Here is a 25,145-nt window from a genome sequence, read left to right on the forward strand (position 1 = left end):
AAAGTATTTTTAAAATTTAGTGCATTAAGGCTTGACTTAAGGGTTTGGGAAGTTCCACACTGATTTGCACCAAAATGAGCCTATGAAACAGAACAGGAATTAGACAGTGAACTGATCTCCTTTGTATGAGGGTGAAGGTAAAACATTTGGTACAGTTAAAATAGTACAGTTCTGTTTGAAGGCTGCCTAGCTTTGTACACATCATCGTTATGTTAAGAGCATCATTAGAGGCCAGAAATTTATTACCATATCCTCCTAAAAATGTCATTTTACTAATCTGTACTCACCATTTCTAAATGTATTAATATTAAGAGAGAAGCTTCGGTTTTGTGTCCCTTTAGAGTACATCTCCTCATCACAAGCTTTGGTAAATTCCCCATTAGTTTGGATCTCACATAGCTTTTGACTATATCTGCCCATAGATGCCTGCATTGTGCTGTATCTATTACCATTCTTAGACTTTCGGCAATTATTTCGAAATGAAAAAGAACAGCCAAATTACCTTTTTTGAACATTTTAAAATTTATTTTCTGGGGAGTGCTTAGAACTTGGGGCACTTTAGCATTGTGTAAGTGCATTTTCCAGACCATATTATATTGTTAATTTCTAATAAGCCCCTTTGTACTTGTAATTAACCAGAAGCCATGAAGTTGCCTTGGAACTGTCATTTAATCAATCTATCCATAATTCCCATTTCATGCTAAACTTTAATGAATGAACACTTTTTGCTTAAAATCAATAATGGGTGTACATGGAGAAAGGATTAGGGAAACTTTTTTTTGTTAGCTTAAAAACTATTCAGTATCTAGCTAATTAATCTGCTCACATTGGTCTAATCTAATCTATATTCTATTTGTGTATGGGGAGGAAGCTCCCATATTTCTCCAATTTAAATGACATCACATTTGGAAAGGTAAATTTGGAGAATCGACCTAGACCAGAGGAATCCTCAATCAAGACTGAGCACCACACTCTTAACGCTGTTATCCTTTGGTGACAGGCTAGAATGTGGGTTCCTTAGTCCTACGGCTGCATTTTTGCCAGATCACTCTATTACGTTGCTAATGCCACCAACCATTTGTATACCTACCAAGCTATAAATGCAGTCTTGGGGCTCCCGCTCAGAATATAGACCAAACACAGGCCTTTTGCCTGTTTGTGGAGCACTTTCATTTGCCACGGGGGCCAAGATGGTGCGTAAGTGGGCGGTAGATCTGGAAACACTTCCACTGGGTGAACTTTGGGAAGAATCCAGGACGTGAATTTAATGGGTGGCGAAGCTGCGACAGTACTGTGAAGTTAGCGCGGCCAACTGCAGGAAGCCATGCTTCATTACACCCTTCATGGAAGCTGGCACCCTCTCCCAACCATTGTTACCCGCGGGCCAGTTCTCGAGGCACAGGCCTTCAGGTAGGTTCCCAGCCCCACGAGACGCCCCGGGGGCGCCCCTCGGCGACTCCGGCCCCCACCGCACCCCACCGAGGCCTCTTCCTCATGCGCGCCCCGGGCCCGCGAGGCGAGGGCCGCCCAACGTCCCGGCCCTCGCGCGCCCCTGAGCCCTCCGGTAGACTCACTCCGGCCGCGCTGGGCAGCCGGCTCCGATCGTCCCCCACCTCCGCACACCTCGGCGCCGCCGAGCGGTGCGGGGGAGGGGAAAGCCTGGAGGTAGGCAGGGGCCAGGGGACGCGGCGGCGCGCACGCAGGCCTCGCCTCTCCGGGCCGCCTCCCTCACGCCGGCCGCAGGGCGGGCCGACGCGTACGCCGGGTGACGCTCGGAGGAGGAAGCGCAGCCCCTTCCCCTCCCTCGCCGCCCCGGGCCCAGCGGGAGCCCCCCAGTGCGCCTGTGCGGAGGCCTGCTTGATTATGTGTGCCCTCCTCGGGCGGCGGCGTTAGCGGCCGGGTGGAGGTGGGGAGGGAGGACGCCGCGGAGGAGGAGGAGGAGGAGGAGGAGGTGTCGGTGGCGGGGAGGTGGGGGGAGTCAGCAAGGACATGGCTCCTGACTCCTGTGCGGAACGTGAGTGACTGAGCAGCAAAGCCCGAGTGAGCGAGCGGCCGGCCGGGCGGGCGGGCGGGCGGGCGGGGACCGGGCCGGGGTCTGCCGGGCGGGCGCGGGGGGCGGGCTGCGTGTGGGGCGCTCTCGGTGGCTTGCTTGTGTTTGTTAATGGTCCCCCCCCCAACTCCCTCTTAGATGGTCTCTAGCGACCGGCCCGTGTCACTGGAGGACGAGGTCTCCCATAGTATGAAGGAAATGATTGGAGGCTGTTGCGTTTGCTCAGACGAGAGAGGCTGGGCCGAGAACCCGCTGGTTTATTGCGACGGGCACGGCTGCAGCGTCGCGGTGCATCAAGGTAAACACCCAACCGCCTGCCGGGCCGAACCGGCCTGCTCCCAACCGTCACCGCTCCCCCCCCTCCCCCGGCGGCAACTGCCACCGCTGCCCCTCCCCCGGCCCGCCCGCCCTCCTGCCGCCCCGCCCCGCCCCGCCCCGCCCCGTGCGCAGGCCGCGGGAGCCCGGCGTGGTCGCCGCGGGCGCGGGCCGTGCCTCGGCCTGTGGGAGAAAGTGCGTGTGGCCCGGGCTGTCATGTGATTCGGCGCTCACTCAAGTGTCATTTGGTGGCCGCCTGCGTCGGGCCGGGTCCGCAGAGCCTGCGGCGGCCGCGTCCTGCGCCAGGGTAGGGTGGGAGCGTGCGACCCGCGCTGGAGCCCCCGTGACGGCGGGGTGGCTTTGGGAACAGGAGGGCCTCCTTCCCCTCCCCTGCCAGCTCCGGTCTGCCGAAGTGTGTCTTCTGCGGGGACTGTGGGAGGCGACCCTGACCGGGTGGGAGGTGTCTGGGGCTGAACCAACCTGAGCTGAAGCTGGTCGTGGCTGCTGCACTAGTGGCCCTCGTGACTTCAGGGGGTGTGGGGGAGTGGTGGGGAGGGTGGGGGTGGTGCTCCAAGGGACTTGGGAGATTCTTAGACTCTTTTTGGATGTTCTCATTGGCCGAATGTTTTGAGTACACGCTTCACCCCACCCCAGAAGCCGGGGAACTCTTTAGGATGTCTTCCTGGTTGTTGAAGTTTCTGACTGTCCATTTCAAGTTTAGGAGATCCAGGGCGAAAGATTAGGTAACATTTTTATTGACTCAATGTGCAGTCTCCAGCAGACCCACACCCATGGTATCCCTGAAGCTAAAACTGAATGGTGGAGGGGTTTTTTTGGAGGGGGGTTGTGTGGGGGTGGGGGAATAGGGTTTCTCTGTAACCTTGACTGTCCTGGAACTTGGCTCTGTGGTCCATACTGACCCCAATTAGAAATCCTCCTGCCTCTGCCTCTGGAGTATTTAACGGTGTGTACATCTGGGAAGTTTGTTTTTTATATAGGATCTTGCTATGTATCCCAGGCAGGATGCAGAGAAGCAACAATCCTTCTGCATCTCCTCTCAAGTATGGGACTTGTAGGTGTGAGCGGAAAGTTGTTTTGTGATGGGAGGGTCCTACCGAAGAGAGGTGAATTAAAACATTTTTGCTCTAATTTTAGTTTTTGTTTTTTGAGTCAGGGTCTCATTACCAGCTCTTGCTGATCTGGAACTCTGTTATGTAGACCAGGCTGGACCCAGACTCAGAGACTGCCTGCTTCTGCCTCCAGGGTGGTGGGATTAAAGGTGTGCACTGTCATGCCTGGAATTTTTGAGAGGGTTTCAAGCAGCCCATGCTGATCCAATGCTCATTCTTCCACTTCCCAGGGCTGGGGTTTGAGGAACACTGTTCCTGGTTACGCCGTGCTGAGCATGACAGGCAAGCACTCTGCCAACGAGCCTCAAATCCATTCTTTAAAGAATAGGTGGTACAGTTGTGAGGGGACGTTAGATAAGTGTCATAGTAATACTGAGATTATAACAAGAACAGTTGGTTAGTCCTGGTTTCTTTTAAAGGAGAACGTTACATATTATTCTTAACGCTCAGTCCCAGTCTTGGCTAAGATAAGTACAAAAAGGAGAAGATGTACATTTTACATAATTTGAATTGTGTGTGTATTACAGTCTTTAGTTGGGATACCAAATAATGGTTATTATGACATTTTTCATAGATATCTTGTTATCCTTTGTTTAAATATATTTTTCCCGTACTTTTCCCCTCTGCTTTTCTGTCTTGGGACAAGGCATAGCTCATGGATTGGATGGTAATTTTGTTATGTAATATTTCCTTGTCAATACAGAAAATGTACATCTAAATATTAACTTTTACCTTCTAGAGGTGCTTCCAAATAAAAGTGTTTGGACTCTATGCTGTTTCTTTTCTGTTCTGTTTTTGGTACAGGGTCGTATGCCCCAAAGTGAAAGATGGGCGTGTTGATGAGGCAGACCTGGACTCCAGAGCTTCTGCGTCTGCCTCCCACACGCTGAGGTGTTAGATGTGTGTTACTGTCTCCGGCCACTGATGCTGTTTTCTGACTGATAGGATATTTTTACTTACACAGGTTTAAAAGATTATCCTAGGTGTGGTGGCTTATGCCTGTAATTACAACTCTTGGTCAGGCAGGAGGATTCTTTTGAGTTTGAGGCCAGCCTGGACTACAAATTCAAGACCCATTAAATATATAGTTCAATTGAAGCAGGTTGGTAGCACACACAGAGCCCTGGGTGTAAACTGTAGTGTGGGGTCAGCCTGGTGTGATGACACATGCCTGTAAGCCCAGTATTCTGCAGGGTTAAAGACCTCATGTTCCTTTCAGGGGTTGCATAGCAAGTTTGAGGCCAACCTGTGCTTTGTGACTCGACAGTGAAACAAAGTTCAGCTTTGGGCATTGAAGAGTTCTTTTGATTTTTTAATGTTTCCTGTTTTATGACATTTTCAAGTTTCTGCTGAGCAAAATAGAAGTTGGATGTGCTTATAAATTCTCAAAAAGTGAAAATCTTATGAAATCAAATATGAACATTAAAACCAACTTTGCTGCTAGTGAGGTGGCTAAGTGGTAAAGGCGCGTGTCCCAGCGCCTGACGGAAGTGTGATTGCCAAGACCCGGTGAGTGGAGAGGGCGGTGAGCTGAGAGGGCGGCAGAAAGTTGTGCTCTGACCTCTGCTGCTCACATCGGCACATCGGCACATCGGAGACATGGTACAATTTGGTTTGCTTTTATTTCTTGAAGTAGGGTCTCTGTGCAGCTCTGGCTGTCCTGGCACTCTGTAGACCAGGCTGGCTGCCTGCTTCTGCTTCTAGAGTGCTGGGATTAGAGGTTTATGCCACCACTGCCTAGCTAAAACTTTTTTTTTAAGTTGCTGAACAAAACACCAAATCAGACCTTCCTTTTCCTCACGTTTCTATCCTGCGGGTCAAACTCAGGATTTTGTGCATGTCAGACAAGTGTTGCCATCGAGCTGCTGCAGTAACCCCATCTTTCACTGTGACCCAGCCTAGCCTGTGTCAACTTTCTGAGTGCTGGCATTACGATGTGTGCTGCCATGCCCATCTTAAAAGGACAAGACGAGGCTGGGCCAATGAGCTAAGTTGCTTTTGCCGAGCCTAGTGACTTGGGGTCGGTGTTGGAACTACATAGAAGAAGGAAAAAAGAGGCTCCTGAGAGTTGATTTCTGCGTGTGTGCGGTGAAACACACATAGTAAGCAGTGCAGTGCAGTGGTTAGGTGTGTGGGGTGGAGAGTTCTTGTTGGGTGTGCAGTTCCATGGTTTTCAGTAGCTGGATTAAGAGAGCCACACCCTGCAGGTCACCTGTGTAGAGTACACAGCCGAGTGGTTTCTGGTATTCTCACAGAGTCGTGCAAACACCATCAGTCTGTTCGAGATCCTTTCATCACCCTAATAAAAACCTTGGATCCATTAGAGGTCACTTCCGTTTCTCCCCGGTTCCTGCATATCTAGGTAACCACGACTTGGTCTATTGATTTGCCTTTTTGGATATTTCACATTATCTTTTTGGTGGGGGATTAGACTCTGGTCCTTGAACATGCTGTGCTCTGTCATAACTGTCACTTTATTCTCTTGATTCAGTGTCAAGTAGCTTGGGATGGCTTTGAATTGCTAAGTGGTAGTGGTTGACCTTCAACTTGAGATCCTCCCACCTCCATTTCCTGAGTGCTGGCCTTACCCGCTCGCTCCAACAGGACAGGCCTGGGGTTATGTGGTGCTGGAGTTGACCCCGGGCTTCATGCGTGCTATGTATGCTGTGTTCTACTTGTTAAGCCATACCCTAGCAACCCACAAAGTATTTCACTCTAGCATATTTTGTTTTGTCTGTTGATCACCTTATTTTTGTTTTTAATTTGGTTTTGTTTTCATTCATGTACTTGTAGTCCCAGCCCTTTAAGAGGTGAGAAAAGGGGTTGGGGATTTAGCTCAGTGGTAGAGCGCTTGAGCGCAAGGCCCTGGGTTCGGTCCCCAGCTCAGCTCCGGGGGGAAAAAAAAAAAGAGGTGAGAAAAGATGGAGTCAGTGAACTCCTATCTCAAAGCAACAAAAAGCAGTTGGTATTAGCCTATAGGGAAAGGGAGGAGTTAGTGATTTTCTGATTTAGTCGATGTATATAATGTGTTAAGTTTTACATAATCACCTGTAAAAAATAACCCAATGTGAAAAAAAAGCCCACCCTAACATTTATAGCACTTTGACCTATTCAAAGACAGGAATTTCTATGCAGTTCATACTTACTTAAAACTCACAGTCATTTGACTCTGGCCTGTAGAGTTTTGTGGTGACAGTTATGTGCTACCACACGAAACACGTTGGTCGTTAGTGGAAATAGCCCAATAGGTTGAATTTTATTTTTGTTTATTTTGAGACAGGGTTTCTCTGTCTCCTTGGCATCCTGGAACTCAGTCTGTAGACCAGGCCGGCATGAAACTCCTAGACATCCACCTGCCTCTGCCTTCCAAGTGCTGGGAATGTTGAATTATAAAATTTTATTATATTATAATTTTACTTTATTAAATAACCACTAAACACTATAAAATAATTTCTTAAGGCACGTTGTTGAAAAGTACAAGATAGGTTTATACAGATTGTTTTGCCTTAGTTTTCAAATATAAATATTTTGTTTTCAAATTTAAACTTTTTTTTTCTTGTTTCCCAACAGCTTGCTATGGCATTGTTCAAGTACCTACTGGACCATGGTTTTGTAGGAAATGTGAATCTCAGGAGAGAGCAGCCAGAGTGGTAAGGACTGTTTATCAAACAATACTAAAATGCTTAAGTAGTTTAGGATGCTAAGTGTTACTGACTTCAGGTTTTAAATTGATTTTGTAAAATTTGAAAAACAAGTGTGTGTATGTGTGTGTATGTGTATGTGTGTGTGGAGGGGATGTACTTTGAAAACTAAACATAGGAAATTATATTCAATTTTTGTTTGTTTGATTTGGATCTGAGGTTGAGCTCAGGCCCCTGTGCATGTGAGGCACACATTATACACTGAATTATGTCCTCAGCATTGTCCCCCGGGGTTTCTGCTCCGGCTGGATCGCTGGTGTTTCTGCTAAGACTTAAGAGTGAGGAGAAACCCTAGGGTCCTACAGACACTGTCATTCTATAACTGTGTCTGTTGTGGTCTGGGTAGTCCTCATTTCAAATATCTAACGTTTTTGACAAAGCAACAGGAACCTTTTTTAACTCAACTGGTCGGTCACCTTTATTAGTGCTTGGTAACTTCTTGTGAAATGAAGGAGGCTCATTTCTGGTTCCAAGAGGTTTTGTTTTTCTACCCTTACCAATTAAGCTAAGGGAATACCAGTAGAAAGAAGCAATTTTTTAAGCTATACAAAAGAATACCAGTCTTGATATGATAACTGCTTTCAACGTTGACTAGAGAATTTGTCCTGAAATCAGAAAACAGTCATTTCAATTTCTCTTCCTAGGCATATAGCAGAAGTAGAAGTTTTTGCCTTCAGTGATTCTGGGTGTATAGACATTATGGTCTAGTAGCTCGTGTAGTGAGTCTCAGTCGATCGTGTGTGAGAATCCACTGTAGCAAAATTATAGTTATTGTTAATTAGCAAATGATGAAGTCAATCCAGGCTTTAGGGTTGTAGTTTAGTTGCTTGCTTAATGTGGATGCAGGTCACAGGTTCTACCCCAGCAGTGCATTAAAAGTGGGTCAGGAGTTTAAAGTCCTCCTTAGCTACACAGTGAGCTCTAGCTTGAGACTTCACCTGGCCTTCAAGAGAGCCTGTCCGACTTGAAATATGGAAAGCCTACTTTTTGACTTTCTCAGTGTAGGATATTATCTTTAGGGTGGGTAGGTCTCTAAGCAAATGAAACTATGCTTGAATTACCAGTAAACATAGCAGTGAATCAAGGAGGCCAAGGTAGGAGGAGGTGCAGTGTGTTGAAGAAAAGAGTGGGGCATGATAGGATCCCTCAAATGCCGGTTTGGTTTTATTCCTTTAATTTTTGGGAATGGTCAAAATGTCAAGGTAAATACAGTAGTTATATTAGGAGCATGTTTTAATTTAATTTATTTAAATGTGGGACATGGGAATCCTTTGAAGAAAAGCATAGTCTCTAAATTCAGGTAGTGACAATTCTGAGACCGAAGTTGGATTTTAAGCTTGTATAATCTTGAAGTAGAGAGCATTTTATTATAAGGACAGAATCAAGAACTTTAATTTGGACAGGAGCTTGAAGTAGCCCTGCTATTTTTCTGTAGTGTCTGATTCATTCTTATCTTTGTGAGGATGGTCTCTGCGACAGAGTGGTTTGTAGTTAACGTCTTCAAGTATTTATAGCTTTGTTCCAGATGCTGTGCTAGATGTTTTGGGCCAGTTACTCTATTTGTCAAGTTCCTGAGGTAGTTTTCATTTTGTAGATTAAGAAACTGTAGTTTTAAGGGAAAAACATATTTAGAATTGCAGTCTGGGCAGCCATGAAGCTGCTCTTCCCTTCTTCTGTCCTCTCCTGTGGAGAGATGCCTGGCTGCGTCTTAACTCCTTGTCTCATCTTTCTGGCCTCCTAGTCTCTTGAGGTGGGCGGGCCCTGAGGTGGGCGGGCCCTGAGGTGGAGCCCTTGCTTCACACTCTTGGCTCAGACTGCAGTGATGGGTGAGGGCTGCCCTACCTAGGTAGCGTATGACTTAAAAAACAACAAAAACTTGGATATTAAAAAACGCGCACGCATGTGCCTGTGCATGTAAGAGAGAGCGGGTGGGGAGGGAGGTGTGAATGAGTGTGTGTGTAAGAGTGGTTTGGAGGCCAGCCATTGGATGTCAGTCCCACCTTTCGATTTCTTTAAGGCAGGTTCTAGGCAGAGCATGTGGATGGCATGGCTTTAACCCCAGCACTCAGGAGGCAGACAGGAGGATGGATCTCTGTGAGCCCAGCCTGGTCATGTAGCAGGTTTCAGGATAGCCGGGACTGCAGAGACCTTGTCTCAAAAACCTAGAAATAAAAGAGGGAGCATTAGAGTCTCTTGATTGTGCATAAGCAGCAGGCTAGATGGCCTAAGCGCTGATTTCCAGCTCTGGCTCTGTGTCTCTGTAGAGTGTTGCTGGGCACACAGATGCTTGCACCACTGACTGCCTTTCATGTGGATTCTGGGCATCTGAACTCAGGTGGGCAGAGCTGAGGTGTGGTACTGCCGGCAAGTTCTTTTATATACTGGAGTTGTCTTTCTAGCTTGTACCTCCTGTCCTAAGAGCCTGAAATCTCCTTCTGAACTTTATACCTTTGTGGCTAAAACTGACTCCAACTGGTTTGACTTAGACGAGGTCCCTTTAAGGTGCAGTGGCTCAGATGTGGTTAGGGCACTGTGGATTAGAGATGGCTGCTCACTGTCAGAAAAGGAAGAGGGGTGAGCTGTGAGTGTTTTGACAGACACTGAACAAGATGATCCAGAAAGAAAGCAACATGCTCAGAGCATTGTTTTTGTTTGATAGTATTTATAATGCAGTTAAAGGATATTAGGAATAAAAAGATAAATGATGGTAGTATCAGATGTAGAACTTTAAAGGAAGGACATGGGAATCCACAGAGAGCATCTTAAAGAAGTAGGTGACTCAGCGAGACCAAGATCAGTTACTCTGTGGAATGGCTTTACCATCAGTAATAAGGTAGGGACTGTGGCTCTGCTGTACAATGTGCTTCTCAAGGCCTATGCTTAAGCCCCAGAAAACCCTACACCTTTCCCAAAGTAATAGCAGTAGGAGAAGAAGAGCGCACAGGTCCTGTCAGATGGCTCAGTGGTAAGCGGGCTTGCTACCCAGACTGGTAACCTGTTGGATGTTGGGAAGACACATGTTGGGAGGAGGGACCTGGTGGCACAGATGTTCTCCGACCTCCCTACTTACACTGAGTCATGCCTACAGACATAGACTCACAGACAGAGAAATGCAAAGTAGAAAGGGAGAAGACCTGGCGTTTCTACTGCCATGGTGGAGCAGGTCTCTTACATTGCCTGCAATGTTTCAGCATTCTAGAGGGAGGGGAGGGTTTGAGTTGGAAGGTGGCTTGGGCAGCTGTTTCCAAAGAGAAAAGTCTGATGCACATGGTGGCTTCTGCCTATGATCCCAGCATTGGGGTTTGGGGAGGGAGGATTGTCATGAGTTTAGGGCAGCCTGGTCTCTGTAGAGTGAGACTGCATCTCAAACCACCCAAAACCAAGCAAACCCACCAAGCAACAACAGAAATCCCAGTGAAAACCAAAAGACCCAAATCAGACAATAGAGTCCAAACGCAACTGCCTCTCCATGTAACTGAGAATGACCTTAAGTTTCTTAAATTATTTATTTATTTATTTATTTATTTATTTATTTATTTATTTATTTATTTATTTAATGTGAGTACACTGTAGCTGTTCAGACACACCAGAAGAGGACTCCACTACAGATGTGTTGTGAGTCACCATGTGGTTGCTGGGAATTGAACTCAGGACCTTTGGAAGAGCAGTGCTCTTAACCGCTGAGCTATCTCTCCAGCCCTCTTAAATATTTTTTATTTTTTTTTATTTTTTTTTTTTTTGGTTCTTTTTTTCGGAGCTGGGGACCGAACCCAGGGCCTTGCGCTTCCTAGGTAAGCGCTCTACCACTGTGCTAAATCCCCAGCCCCTTAAATATTTTTTAAAAAAAGATTAAAGAAAAGTTTTTTAAAAAGTATGCCATCCCTGGAGTTAAAGGTATTTAACTCCTGGCTGGAGTTAAAGGTATTTGAGTTGCATGCTGTGGGTGCTGGAAGCTGAACTTGCAAGAGCAAGTCTGTGTTCTTAGCCAGCACTGTTGCCATTGGTGACCAAAGCGTTTCTGCGGCTACCTGGAGTAAACAGTGGCTCTCATAGTTGAAACAAGCTGATTGAAAGCGCACTGTGCAGCTGAGGATGGTGTCTATATTACAGATTAGTTAATAGACTTATATTTTTAATTTTATTTTTTATTATATATGTTTGTGGCCTCTGTAGATTTGAACACCAAGTAGCTGGTGCCAACAGAAGCTAGCAGTGCTGGATTTCTGGAGCTAAGTTACACCAGCGTCTGATGTGGGTGCTGAGAACCAGACCCTGGTCTCCCACAGGACAGTACAGCACTAACCTGATTTTAAGTCCTTAACATCGATTATTAATAGGCAAGTTTATTCTCTACTCTGTTATTGAGACCCTGTTTTAACCATCCTCTCAAAGCGGGGGTCATCAAAAGTACAAGAATTAATTTCCTTTCTTTTTCTTCCTGGAGACAGGGTTCCTTTGTGTATCCCTGGTTGTCCGAGAACTAGCTGTGTAGACCAGGCTAGCCTCAAACTCAGAGATCCTCCTGCCTCTGCCTCCTGAGAGCTGGGTTTAAAGGCGTGTCCTGCCACTGCCTGACTTACGGTTTAGTGCCTTACTCTATTTAGGTCGTCTATGTTCAGTGTTTGCATTATACGTATACATTAATGGGTATAGTTTGTACTGTTTTACGGGAATGGTGTATGCCTGTGTGTTAGATTTAAAAAAAAAAATGCTGGTAGTTAAAACCAAGGCCATTGTCATGCTGAGCAAACCTTTACCAATGAGCTATAGCTGCAGCCCTGCCCATGCCAAGGAGACCTGAGCTCCTGGGCCCTAGCTCGACCTTCCTGAGAGCTGTGCTGACCAGCATGGTGCTGCTGGGCTTTGTTTACTTCTCTCCTCCTGCGGTGCCGGGGACTGAGCCCAGTCCTCCCCCTCCCTCTTTCCCTCTGTGTGTGTGTGTGTGCGCGCGCGTGCGTCTGCGTGTGTATGTGTGTATGTGTGTATGTGTGCGTGCGTGTGCATGTATTTAAGTGTTTCTTCTGCTTTTGGGTGTTAGTTTGACTCTAAGATAATAGCTGTTTAGCTGGAGGTAAGATTTCACTTGAGCCTGTCTTCTGGAATGTTTCGGTGGTCAGTTGACAGCCTGTTTTCTTCAAGGCTTTGAGGGGAGCATTGTTTAAGAGACGCTCGGTGGCTGATACCTGTAATCTCAGCACTTGGGAGGCTGAGGCAGGTGGGTTGAGGTCTGGTGTCACTGCATAGTGAGTTCCTTGGGTTAGAGTGAGACCCTGAATTCAAAAAGAAAAAAAATGTATTATCTTCTTTATGTTCTCAAATACTGTTTCATCATTACATTTTTGTCTGTAACTGATTTAGGTGTAGGAGACTTTTGTTTTCCATGTCTTTTTATTTTTGTGTTATGGAAGCTGGTTCTCCACATTTATGCTTATTTATCTAATGAATTAATTTTCCACCTTAACCATCTGTAGAACACTACTTTTTTCATTCATACTTTTGAGAAGATGGATTTATTTGTAGTTTTTAGTATGTAACTTCTTTTATGGTATCTTACATTGTCTTAGGATTAGTAAAGTTTTTCAGGTTATTTTTAATTTCTTTGTTTTGTGAGGCAGGGTCTAGCACTTGTACTAACTGTGAACTTAGAGCCCTGGCCTCCTGAGTGCAGTGATTAGAGCATGCATCACCACATTTAAAAAGTCTTTATTTTGTGTGTGAAAAGTCCTGAGTGCGTTTATGTCTGTGTACCATGTATGTGAAGTGTCCACAGAGGCCAGACTGTATCTTCTGGGACTGGAGTTTCAGACTGTTGTGAGCTGGCATGTGCTCTAACCCCCACCCCCCGCGCCCCCCACCCCAGGTTCCCATGAGAAGCCTTGGCTACAGAGACCCTGTTTCAGACCACAGAAGTTGGTTTTCTGGGCTTGGAGAGGCAGCTCCATGTTCAAAGTGTGTTTTGTCTTTGTAGGAGTCCTGGGCTTCCTGCCCAGCGTCCACAACGACCTGTAATCTCAGTTTCAGGGTTTCTGACCTTCTTATAGCCTCCATAGGCATTGGGGGCACACAAGTGGCTTGTGAAAGAATGGTGGCTCATGTCAGTAATGAGTTCAGGGACACCCCAAGTTACTAATGTAATCCTGTCTGAAACAAACCAGAAATAACAAAAAGTTTTAAAGAAAAAGGAACACTAGTAAGGTATCAGTGTGGGCGTGTCCAAGGAAGTTCTGTGCTTTTAAGAGCTGCTAGAAGTTTGACTCAACATACTGTGCTATCCTTTACTGCGCTTCCTAATAGTGAGCCTCCACCCAGTGTCCTTTGTTTTCTTAGAAAGGTTTATTTATTATAAGTACACTGTCACTGTCTTCAGACACACCAGAAAAGGGCATCAGATCTCATTACAGATGGTTGTGAGCCACCCTGTGGTTGCTGGAATTTGGGTCTGGAAGAGCAGTCAGTGCTCTTAACCACTGAGCCATCTCTCCAGCCCCACACTGTACTCTTAAAGTTGAGCCCATTTGATGAGTTGAAGAAAACCAGGGTTCTGTCAGTAGAAAGGAGGAAATGGATTGGGGGTTACATAGGCTGTCATTTTGCCCGAAGGGATTCATTATTCTAGGTCAGTGTTTTATTTTTTATTTCTAGCTTTCTTTTTAGAATTTTTTTGTTTGTATGTGTGTGCTTGCGTGAGTTCATATGTATCATGTGTGTGCAAGTCAGAAGAAAGCAGATCTTACCCAGGAACTGGAGTTACAGGCTGTTGTGAGCTGCCATGTGGGTGCTGGGAAGTGAACCCAGGTCCTCTGCAAGAGCAGTCCGTGCTCTTAACTGGTTAGCCATATCTCCAGCTTTTTATGATTTAATAAAAAATCCAAAATCATTTTTAAAAAGCACTTTAACTTGTGTAGGTGCTGCTTGTCCCTAGTGTGTAGAGATGGGAGGACAGCTAAGAGGCTCCATGTTGGTCTGTGCCTGTGTTCAGCCTCAGGCCGCCAGAATTGCTAGTGAGTGCCTCTGTTCTTGGAGCCATTTCCATAACCCTAAACTTAAAAGCTAAGGAAGCCCTTTAAAACCCAAGGCTAAATCTTCTTGGTATCATTTAATTGCTTCCTCTTATGATTCCATATATTTAGGATGAGTGTGATGGCTCGTGGTTCTAATCCTGGCAGAGGAAGCAGGGACGGGCAGAGGAGTCGGTGTGTTTGAGGGCAGCATGATGTATGTGATGAGCTCTAGGACAGCCAGGGCTACACAGACACTGTGTCTCAGACACAACAAACCTTCTACGGGGTTAATCCATATGGTAGTCTGTAGACTGAGATTTGTTTTTATTTTTCCTCTTCTTTCTATCTCTCTGGTCTGCTGCCCTTTGTGTGTGACTTTCTGGAGAGTGAACCCAGGACCTCCTGCATGTTTGTGTGTGTGTGTGTGTGTGTGTGTGTGTGTGTGTGTGTGTGTGTGTGTCTGTCTGTCTGTCTGTCTGTCTGTCTCTTACTGGAGAGTGAACCCAGGACTTCCTGCATGTTTGTGTGTGTGTGTGTGTGTGTGTGTGTGTGTGTGTGTGTGAGTTACTGGAGAGTGAACCCAGGACCTCCTGCATGTTAAGCCCATGCTTTGCCACCAAGCAAATGCTCATTTATTTCCCTATCCTCTCACTTCTTTCCTCTCCTTCCCATTCCTCTTTTTTCCCCTCTTCTTTTCTCCTCCTTTCTCTTCCTCTCACTTTCTTCCTTCCCTCCTTTGACCCTGCCCCTTTTTGTCTCTGTGGCCCATATTCACTTGGAACTCACCCTATGACCTAGACTGACCTTGAATTTGGAAGCCATCTTGTCTCCAGATTCTCAAGTGCTGAGATTATAGCCATGTACCATTGGTTTTTAGTTATTTGACCGTTCACTCCGGATCACCTCCCCACCCCCAGGCCCCCCAGTGCTAGAGAGAGATTGAGCCCATGGTCCCCCATGTTGGTTCTCTGTCATTGAGCCACATATCCAGGCAGGATTTTCATATTTTTTTCTTGCCCAGGTTACTTTTAATACTTTAATTTTTAGTGATTATTTGAGATTATTGGGATGTTTTTATATAGGAAGCCCTGACTATCATGAACCTCCTGTGTACCAGGCTGGTCTCCATCCACCTGCCTCTGCCTCCCAAAAGCTGGAAAGTGCACCACTGCCCTCCTGGCTGCAATTAAAGGTGTTGACCAGCGCCCATCTGGCACACCCTCAAGCTGAAGGCTCACATTAGGAAGTCTGAATTGAGGTCGGAGAAAATGTTTTTGGGTTATTTCTTTGATTTTCTCATTTTTATAGTCATTGTTGGGTTTGTTTGTTTGTTTGTTTGTTTGTTTTTGTATGCTTTTGAGTTTTGGCCTTGGACCCCCCTGTATTTAGTGTTTTGTATTTAGCTTTCACCCCCGCCCCCCAAGTTCTACCAGCTTTTAATTCTTCCATTAATAGCTGAAATTCTGTTGAGGCTTTGATTTGCTTGGTTTTCTGAAATACTGTTTTCTTCCTAGGAATCTTTTGTAGTGTCTGCTTTGTAGTGTTACAAAAATTATTTATAATTTTGACTCAAAGCCATCATTTCAAATTCAAGACTTATTTCTCAGTGAGTGGGTAGGAGCCAGGTGGCTGCTACGCCGGTCTGTGCAGTGTAGGCCTTTCCTTAGTCCTTCAGTTTACTGTGCTCTCACTGTCCCGCCAGCTGCGATCAGTGCTCTGGATTAACTTTTCTTTAAAAGACAGAGTCTTGCAGTATAGGACTTGCTGCTCTAGGTTGCTCTGTAGATAAGGCTGGTCTTGAGCTGTGTGTCTGTCTTACCACTACTGGTGTTACAGGTCTGGGCCGCCATGCCTGGTGCCTGCCTAGATGTCTTTTGGTTTACTATCTCCAGACAGTTCATCATTGCACTTTCTCAGGACAGGAGAGAGATGGTCACCTCATAGCTTGTCGTGGAGAGATGGATTGATTTGGTTGCTTTTCAGAGTCAAATTATCCTGATTTCACCCTTAATAGAAAACATGGCCCACTGCTACACACATGAGTCACTCCACCTTGTGTTGGCTGGTGTCTGGAGCATCTCCTATTTTCTAAACTGTGCAACGCATGGGAATTAGTCTGGGGCTTGTCTGTCTTCCCCTTTGTGCCGTCTTGGGTTTTACTTGTTTTGGTGCCTGCCAAGCCCCACCGGCTGCATACTAAAGCAGGCTCTGGCTACAGAGCCACAGTCGTTTCCTTTGAAGTCCTTTACTAATTGTCCGGCGTTCCTTTGTGGTGCCTATTTTAATGTTTTATATTTGTGGCTTCCTGCCTTTTTTAATCTCAGTATTATTCAATAGATACTTGAAATTCTCCTGCCTCAGCCCTCTGAGCACTGATATTATAGGCATATGATACCTTATCAGGCTTCTTTTAAGCTCTGCCTTTAGACTTTAGTAACTGATGACGTCTGTCTTCTATCTGTCCTTTTCTACTTGATTTTTTCTGCTCTACTCACAAAATGATTTGGAATCTTTCTTCCCTTTGGTTTCACTTTCTTTTATGTGTTCACCATTGATCTTTGCCCCTTCATTGGCAGACTTCATAGAAGAATGAACAGTAGTTGATATGTCTACTTTGCCACACTCTCTTAGCTTAGTGGTTAGAAATAACTACTTGTCATGACAAATGATAGCATTTGAAACCTTCTTTTGCTGTCATACTTTCATCATGGGCATTGTCCACTAATCCTATTGTCCTTGGGTGACTATTACATAAAATTCCCTGAATAATAAATTCGTTGGTTGCTTAGCATCAGAAGAAAATGATCACCCTTGTGGATTTGGGAACTTGCTTTTTGTTAGATATGTGAAGCACTTTGCTTTTCTTTGTCCTAGCTACTATGTAGCCCAGAATAAAGTGTGGTCTTTACTTGCATCACACTGATCTTACTGTTAGTATACTTGTTTTCTCTTCCTCCTCCTCCTCCTCCTCCTCCCCTCCTCCCGCTGGGGTGAGGACTCCTCTCACCTCTGTCTCTCTGCATGTTGATTCCATTTCCTTACACTGCAGACTCTGCCACATGACAGAGGCTGGAACCATTGCCGGCTTCCATCGTCCCCGCCCTCTACCAGGAACAGGGAGAACTCTGACTGGCCTGTCTTGGATCATGTCCCCACCATTCCTCTGACTGCAGTGGGGAGGGCTCTATGACTTGCAGCCCTCACTAGAACTCCATAGTTGGAGTCAGGGTTAAGAGCAGTTCCCCGATGCAGATGGGTGGGCCCTGTTTGAAGAAAGTAAATAAATACTGTGAACAGATGAAACATCGACATCGTCATTCCGGCTTTTAATACTGCGTGTTTTACAGAGATCCTTCATGGTGCACCAGCTTAAGCTTATCTGAAACCGTCGAATCATAGAGTATAATAGACATGTTCATTTGCCCTTCACACTATTATGTTTGGCTTTTAATCTTCCACAGGTAATTTTGCTATTTCAGTGACCAGATCTAAATTTTTTCTTCCTATTTTGATTCTACTTGATCTATTTTTGACATTTAAGCCATTGTGCCAAGCTAGGTGTGGTGCTGTACATCAGTAATCCTAGCACTTGGGAGGTGGAGGCAGGAAGATTGGAAGATTAAGCGCAGCCTCCATGCTACATAAGACTGATCTCAAAAAAGCCAAATCAACCAACCCAACTAACCAGCCCACCAAACAACCCACCAACCCAACTAACCAACCCGCCCACCAACCCACCCACCAACCCACCCATCAACCCAACTAACCAACCTGCCCACCAACCCACCCACCCACCAACCCACCAACCCAACTAAGCAGCCCACCCACCAACCCACCAACCCAACTAACCAGCACACCCACCAACCCACCAACCAACCCACCCACCAAACAGCCCACCCACCCACCAAACTGTAGTGTCGAAAGATGATTCAGGTTTCTTCACGCTGCCCTCATGCTGCTGTTTGGTTTTTACCTCGGGTGTTTCATTTCCCCTTTGGATTCCGTTTGGGATTGTTTCCTTCCTACAAAGGTTAAGCTAACTCACAGAGAATTTAAGAATTTAGTTTTTGTCCTTCTGTCACTGTTACGAGGATCTAAGCCCTTATTTTTTTCTTGGTCTAGATTATTGCAGTAGATTTATTTAGTTACATAGTTTACAGTTTGTGTGTTGGGGTGTGTCTGTGTGACTGTGATGCAGGTGTCCTTGGATGTCAGTCCCTGGAACTGGAGGCTCAGGCAGCATGGCCTATTTGGTGTGGGTGCTGGGAACAGAACATGGATCTGCAAGAGCAATGCGTGCCAGTGACTGATGAGCCATCTCACTAGTTACCCTGTTTAAAGGTTTATATCTTTGTAGTGTGAGTGACATTGTCTAAAAGTAAAAGAGATAAAAGGTTTTTCTCCTAAGGTCTGGGGCTATGGATCAGTGGTAGAGGGTTTCCTTATTGCATGTGAATCCCTGGATTCAGTTCTCAGCACCCAAACCGTACAGTGGTGGAGGTGGTACTTCTCATGTATCCAGCCCTACTTCTCAGTGTTCCTCCCTAACTAAGGAAAGCACAGTTTTGGCTGTTGATTCCTGGTCCTGTGTGTAGACCAGGCTAGCCTCAAGCCTGCGTCCTGTGGCCCCGCTCTGCCCTGCTGGCCTACTTTCTGTGTGTTCTTCTCTATTGTTCTCATTCTAGTAGTCTTCTTCCTCCCCTTATCTTCTAGGAGGAAGCAGGGTCCCTATTCCTGTCCCTAAAATACCTGTCGTTCCCTTGTCTCCTATTGTTTAAGTGTTAGTGTAGGGCACAAATATTTCCTCTACCTTTGTGCATTTTTCACTCAAGGTTAAGGAGACTAGGGGTGTACCTCAGTCATAGACTGCTCATGTAGGTTGGATGAGGCACTGGCTCTGATTCCAGCACACCTTCTTACCCCAAAGAAAAGAAAAACAGCAGACTAATGGTAACTTTTTTTTTTTTTTTTTAAATGAGATGGACCTTTCTAGGTACCCCTGTCTGTCTGGCCTGGATCTTGCTGTGCGTATCAGCCTGCCTCTGTCTCCTGAGTGTTGGAATTAGTGTACAGTGCCATCTCAGGGGAAAGTACTTTTTAAAATGTATTCACAAAAATGGTATCTAGGGACTGGAGATTGTTTAGCAGTTAAGAGCACTTGTTCTTGCACACACAGAATCTGGTTTCAATTCCCTGACACTCTTCTGACCTCTTTAGGTACCAGGGCTACAAGTGTGTAGCTGGACTTTGATGCACGAGGCTGGGTTCTTGTTTTTCTACCCTGTATTCCCCTGGTTTCACCCTTATCACTAGATAAGAGAGAGAAAGAAGGATTGGCGGGGGAGGGATTGATTTACAATTTAATTTCTTTTTTGTTTCTTCTTTGAGCATGATTAACAAACTGTGACCAACCCTTCTGAAATGACCACCAACCACCAAACCTGCCTCTTGGGGCCTTAGTATCTGAACAACTCCCAGATTTCCTATGTCACACACTTGCAGAAACTCTCTGCAGCTGGCAAGGCCACGCCTCTGCTAGAGCACTGGGCAAAGCATAGTCAGCCTCTGTGAAGCAGCCTCATATCTCTACACCTAGGATTAAAATGAGAACATTCTTAGAATATTTTGGTGTGTGTGTGTGTGTGTGTGTGTGGTTTTTTTTTTTAAGAAACCAGAATTCTCACTATACAAGTGGTACACATATGAGCAAGTAGGTAAAACACCTGAAAAATAAATTTGAAAAAGTTTGTTTTCTTCTAGTTATGTCCTAAAGCCTCAGGCTAAAGCTTGTTAGCATATTGAAGCCAAGCCCCTGTGCACCGTAAGCAGTCCTTATGTTGAAACTTTAAAGAGCCTGTGTCTCATTAACAGTGCAGGTTTACTCGCTTTGGGCTGCTCTGGGAAGACGATCTGCATCAACCCGTTGGAGTCCGTGAGATACATGTTATAGGTCAGGTGTCATCACTGAAGCCTCATCTCCCACCTGCAAGGCAGCGCAGCTCACACCGCACATGCCAGGCGCTCACACAGTGAGGGTGTTATACTTCAGTCCTTTAAACAATTTTAGTATTTTTCATTTTTAATGTATTTTATGTATATGAATGTTTTACATCTCCTGTAATGCCTGGTGTCTGAAGAAGTAGTGAGCCTCCATGAGGTGCTGGGAATCCACCCTAGTCCTAAGCAAGAATAAATAACAAGTGTCCTTAATCCTTTTCTTAAAAAGAATTATTTATTTTATGCATATAAGTAACTGTAGCTGTCTTCAGACACACCAGAAGAGGGCATCAGATCCCATTACAGATGGTTGTGAGCCACCATGTGGTTGCTGGGAATTGAACTCAGGACCTCTGGAAGAGCAGTCGGAGCTCTTAACCGCTGAGCCATCTCTCCAGCCCAAGTGTTCTTAATCCTTAAGCCAGCGTTCTACTCCATTTTCAACAGGACTGTGCTGACCATGAGACGCACTATTTATTTATTTATTTATTTAGGCAGGCATATATATTTGGCGTCTTTTAAAATAACTATTATTCTTTGTGTGTTTATAAGGGTTTTACCTGCATGTGTGTCTGCATTACGTATGTGCCTGGTCATAGAAGTCAGAGGAGAGGATTGCATTTTGGGTGTTAGGAATGAATGGAGCTCATGCCCTGTACAAAAACGAGTAACACGTGCTCCTAACTTCCAGGATGGCTCTTCTCTTGAGTACCTCAAGCCTCATTTTCTCCTTTTCCTTCCTCCCTCTCTCCCTTTTGTCTTTCCTTCCATCCGTCTGTCGTCCGTCCTTCCTTCCTTCCTTCCTTCCTTCCTTCCTTCCTTCCTTCCTTCCTTCCTTCCTTCCTTCCTTCCTAATTGGTGTGTCTCGTTGTGTAGCCCAGGCTGGTTTCTGCTCCTGGGGTTTCTCAAGTGCTGGGTTATAGATGTGTGCCATCACTCCCATTTTCCTGCATTACTGTTTTGTTGTCTTTTGAAGAGGAAATGTGAGAGAAATAAATAGTAATTTGTTTGTTCAGGCTCACATGGAAAATAGTTTGAAAGTTGGGTATTTTAAAAATTTGGTGATTTTTAAATATACCTTTATTCTTTTTTTTTAAAGATTAACTTATATATGAGTACATTGTAGCTGTCCTCACACACACCAGAAGAGGGCATCAGATCCCATTACAGATGGTTGTGAGCCTGGATGTTAAGAGCAGTCAGTGTTCTTAACCACTGGGTTCTCTCTCCAGCCCCTGCTGTTATATTCTTTATTCCCCCCCCTCCCCTCTCCCCATACTGAGATTTGAACTGATGGTCTCACACATATAAACATATGCTGTTACCTAACTTTTTTCCTAGCCCATGCCCAGGAAAGTTAGTAGTATTCATGCATATGCATTGTCTGCCTTCAGCCTGACATTGTTTAGAGTAGGAGTGGAACAGCATGTGTGTGGGAAGGTTGTGGTGTGTCCTTCATTAGAATAGTGCTCTTTCATAGCTGGCCTTCCTGTGTGCTTATTGTACTAATATTTGTCATTGTTTAAATTCCACAGTCCACTCTTTACCTTGAAAATTAGGATGGGAAAATTGTAAATATGAATGTTTTCTTCTGCTAGGTTTTTTTTAGGGGTGTGCATGGAGCTTTTTCTCTCCCTTCTTTCACATATACACTTTATTCTTGCTCTGTCTTTTCTCCTCTTCCCTTTTTTTTTTTTTTTAAGATTTATTTTATATGCATGAGTGTCCTGTCTTCAGACACAGCAGAAGAGGGCATCAGATCTCATTACAGATGGTTGTGAGCCATTGAACTCAGGATCTCTGAGAGAGCAGCCACTGCTCTTAACCACGGGGCCATCTCACCAGCCCCTTTGTTTTTAGCAAGCTCTTGGCAGGTAGGGTAGACTAGTTCTGGAGTCACGAGCCTTTTGTTTAGCATTCAGAATGTGGAATTATGGAGTTGAGATACTTACTTTGACTGTATTTTTTTATATTTGGATATTCTAAAAGTTTTTGAATGCTGGAGGTTTTTTTTTTTTATTATAAAAATGTTCATTCATTCATACATTTATTTGGTAGTGCCAAGGGATCGAACCCCAAGAAGGCCTCAGGCAAGTGTTCTGCCAATGAGTTAAATCCTTGTTTCAAAAAAGTTTTTCCCCCAAGAAAAGGTTTCTCTGTGTAGCTCTGGCTGTCTTGGAATTCAGTCTGTGGCCTTGAGCTAAGATCTGCCTGCCTCTGCCTCCTGAGTGCTGGGATTAAAGGGGAGTACCACCATTGTTCAGCCCCTGATCCAATCTCCTCCTCCTCCTCCTCCTCCTCCTCCTCCTCCACCGCCGTCGTCATCACTGTTAGCTATTTTTTGAGACAGGGTCTTATTCTGAAGACCTCATTGTTTAGAACCCCTTATGTTGGCTTCTCTAGGTTGACCCTGGATTTGTGGCAGTATTCTTTTTTTTTTTTTTAAGATTTTATTTATTTTATATATATGATGAGTACACTGTAGCTGTCTTCAGACACACTAGAAGAGGGCATTGGATTTCCTTACAGATGGCTGTGAGCCTCCATGTGGTTGCTGGGAATTGAACTCAGGACCTCTGGAAGAGCAGTCACCGAACCATCTTTCTAGCCCCCTGTTTACTTATTTTAAAACAGGGTCTCAGGTAGTCTAGGCTGGCCTTGAATTCCCAGATATTCCTGTCTCTTTATCTCAAGTGCTAGGATTATAGGCATATAGCACTGTGATTGACATTTTTAAAACTTAATATTATATTATACTTGTTTGCTTCCTCTTGTTTTCTGCTTATATGAAATTTAGTTATAACTGTTTTAATGAACTTATCTAATAGTTACCTGCATTTTATTACTGGTTTGATTAATTTTTATTTCACTACAGGGTAGAATTTCCTGCTTTTGTATTAGCCTTGTAAAATTTTCCCTGGGTGGGGGTGGGGGTGGTGGTGGTGGTGGTGGTGGTGGTGGTGGTGGTGGTGGTGGTGGTAGTGTGTATGTGTATGTGTATGTTTGGTTCTGTGCATGAGGAGTTACATACCACAGTGAGTATTTGGAGGAAAGAGGACAACCTTTTAACTTTTCAGTCAGTTCTGTCCTTCCACATGGGTTCCTGCTATCCAGCTCCGGTGATTAGTGTTGCCTACTGAGCCATCTTTCCGGCCCACTCCTATTTCTTTTCTTACCCCTCTAATGTGATGTTCTTGCTTTTGGGAATATGTATTAGTCACTTGTGTAATGTTGAACCTTATTCCCTCTGACTCTTCTGGGCTCGGATTGGCCTTCATATGTAAGTGCTGATTGGTGTTGAACTAACAGTTCTGGAATGAGCCTTTGTAGATGTCTTCATTTCTCTCTCTCTCTCCAGCTCTCTACTCAGTGCTGGTCTCCCTTGTGAGCTCTAGCCACCTTGGTTCCTTGGACTCCCAGCTCCATTTCCTCAACTTGGGGAGACACAGGCCCTGTCCTGGTTCCTCCTCCTTGTTCCTCCGCCTGAAAACTCTCCCAAGGCAGTAAGCTGGGCACCTTTGTGGCTGTGTCATGTTTCTTGTCTCTAAGGTATCATTGTGCTGTTTCTCGTCTAGTGCCTTCAGTGCTGTCGTTTTACTCATTTCGTTAGGTCGTTATTATTTCACATAGGAAAGTGGAGTCCTTTATCCACTGCATTGTGATTGGAAGTCCTGTCACTGTGATACGGGGTGTCCTCGTGAGCAGCTGTGCGCATACTGAGCATGCCCTGGTTTGTGTGCTGACCTCAGTTCTGAGTCCACTCGGAACTGTAGCCTCCCTCTTTAATCTTTCCATCTAGTTTAATTTGTATAAGGTTTATGTGTTGGAGCTAGTGGTCTTTGTTAGAGAAATGTTTTATAAATACTTCCTCAAATCTGTATAGTCTCAACTATTTATTTTCATAATTGTACCCTTAAGCAGAAATATTTAAATCTGATGAAGTCTAATTTGTCAGTGTTTTCTTTTATAGTTGTTGCTTACTGTGAGCTAAGACACTTTGCCTAACCCCGAAGTCATGAAGGTAATTTCCTTTAAATTTTTTATTTTTGCTAATTTATATTTAGGTCTGTGATACATTTCACATTATATTTTTTTGTAGATTTTAGTTTTTGTATATGGCTATGCAGTTACTTTTAAAGGAAGCCTTTCTTCACTGCATTGCTTTTGTACAACATAATGTGTAATTGGGACCCTCCCAGAGCTTCACCTTCAGCTGGTCTGTTCACTTAGCCGTAGTTTTATTATGCTGTTCCAAATTTTTAACTTTAGTATAAATCTTAAAGTTTAAATTGCAAGTCTTTCAATCTTTTTCTCTTCAAGAGTGTATGTATATAGTCTAAATTCACATTTTCTATACATACTAGCTTTTCTATTTCCTCCAAAACATCAATGAGATGGTATTTGCTTTGGTATGTAGATCAGTGTTAGAATTGACATATTAACAGTTTGAATCCTTGTATCTCTCTGTGCGTGTTTGTATGCGTGCGTGCATGCGTGTGTGCATGTGTCAGAGGACAGTTTGTGGTATTCTGTTTTCCTCCACTCGTAGGTCTTGGATCAAGCTCAGGCCATTAGGTTAGTCAACAAGCCAAGCACCTTTACCTGCTGAGTCATTGTACCGGCCTTGGCCCTATTCCTCCTCCCCCCCCCCCCCCAGCTGGGGCCTGAACCCAGGGCCTTGTGCTTGCTAGGCAAGCTCTCTACCACTGAGCTAAATCCCCAACCCTTGGCCCTATTTTTAATAATATTTTTGTGTTTTTTAATTTAATTTTATTATTTTTGTTTATATGATTACATTGTAGCTGTCTTCAGACAGACCAGCAGAGGGCATCAGATCTCATTACAGGTGGTTGTGAGCCACCATGTGGTTGCTGGGATTTGAACTCAGGACCTCTGGAAGAGCTCCTAATTGCTGAGCCATCTTTCCAGCTCCCTTTCCCCCTTTTTATTT

The 25,145-nt window shown here is 44.9% G+C and overlaps 1 protein-coding gene across 31 annotated transcripts in view; it reads left to right on the forward strand.

Annotated features, from left to right (window-relative positions):
- The first annotated feature begins 508 nt into the window (after window positions 1-508).
- The window catches only part of Mllt10 (MLLT10, histone lysine methyltransferase DOT1L cofactor), a 127,828-nt gene continuing 103,191 nt past the window's right edge, over window positions 509-25,145 (forward strand). For 11 of the 31 annotated variants that reach the window (XM_039095942.2, XM_063276642.1, XM_063276654.1 and 8 more), the window contains exons 1-3: window positions 509-1,665; window positions 2,189-2,348; window positions 7,066-7,145. In XM_039095942.2, the coding sequence (XP_038951870.2) occupies window positions 1,495-1,665; window positions 2,189-2,348; window positions 7,066-7,145 (411 nt within the window). In that variant the 5' untranslated portion in view covers window positions 509-1,494. 31 annotated transcript variants of the gene reach the window in all.

This window comes from Rattus norvegicus, chromosome 17 (genome assembly GCF_036323735.1).
Source record: "Rattus norvegicus strain BN/NHsdMcwi chromosome 17, GRCr8, whole genome shotgun sequence".
NCBI classification, from domain to species: Eukaryota; Metazoa; Chordata; class Mammalia; order Rodentia; family Muridae; genus Rattus; species Rattus norvegicus.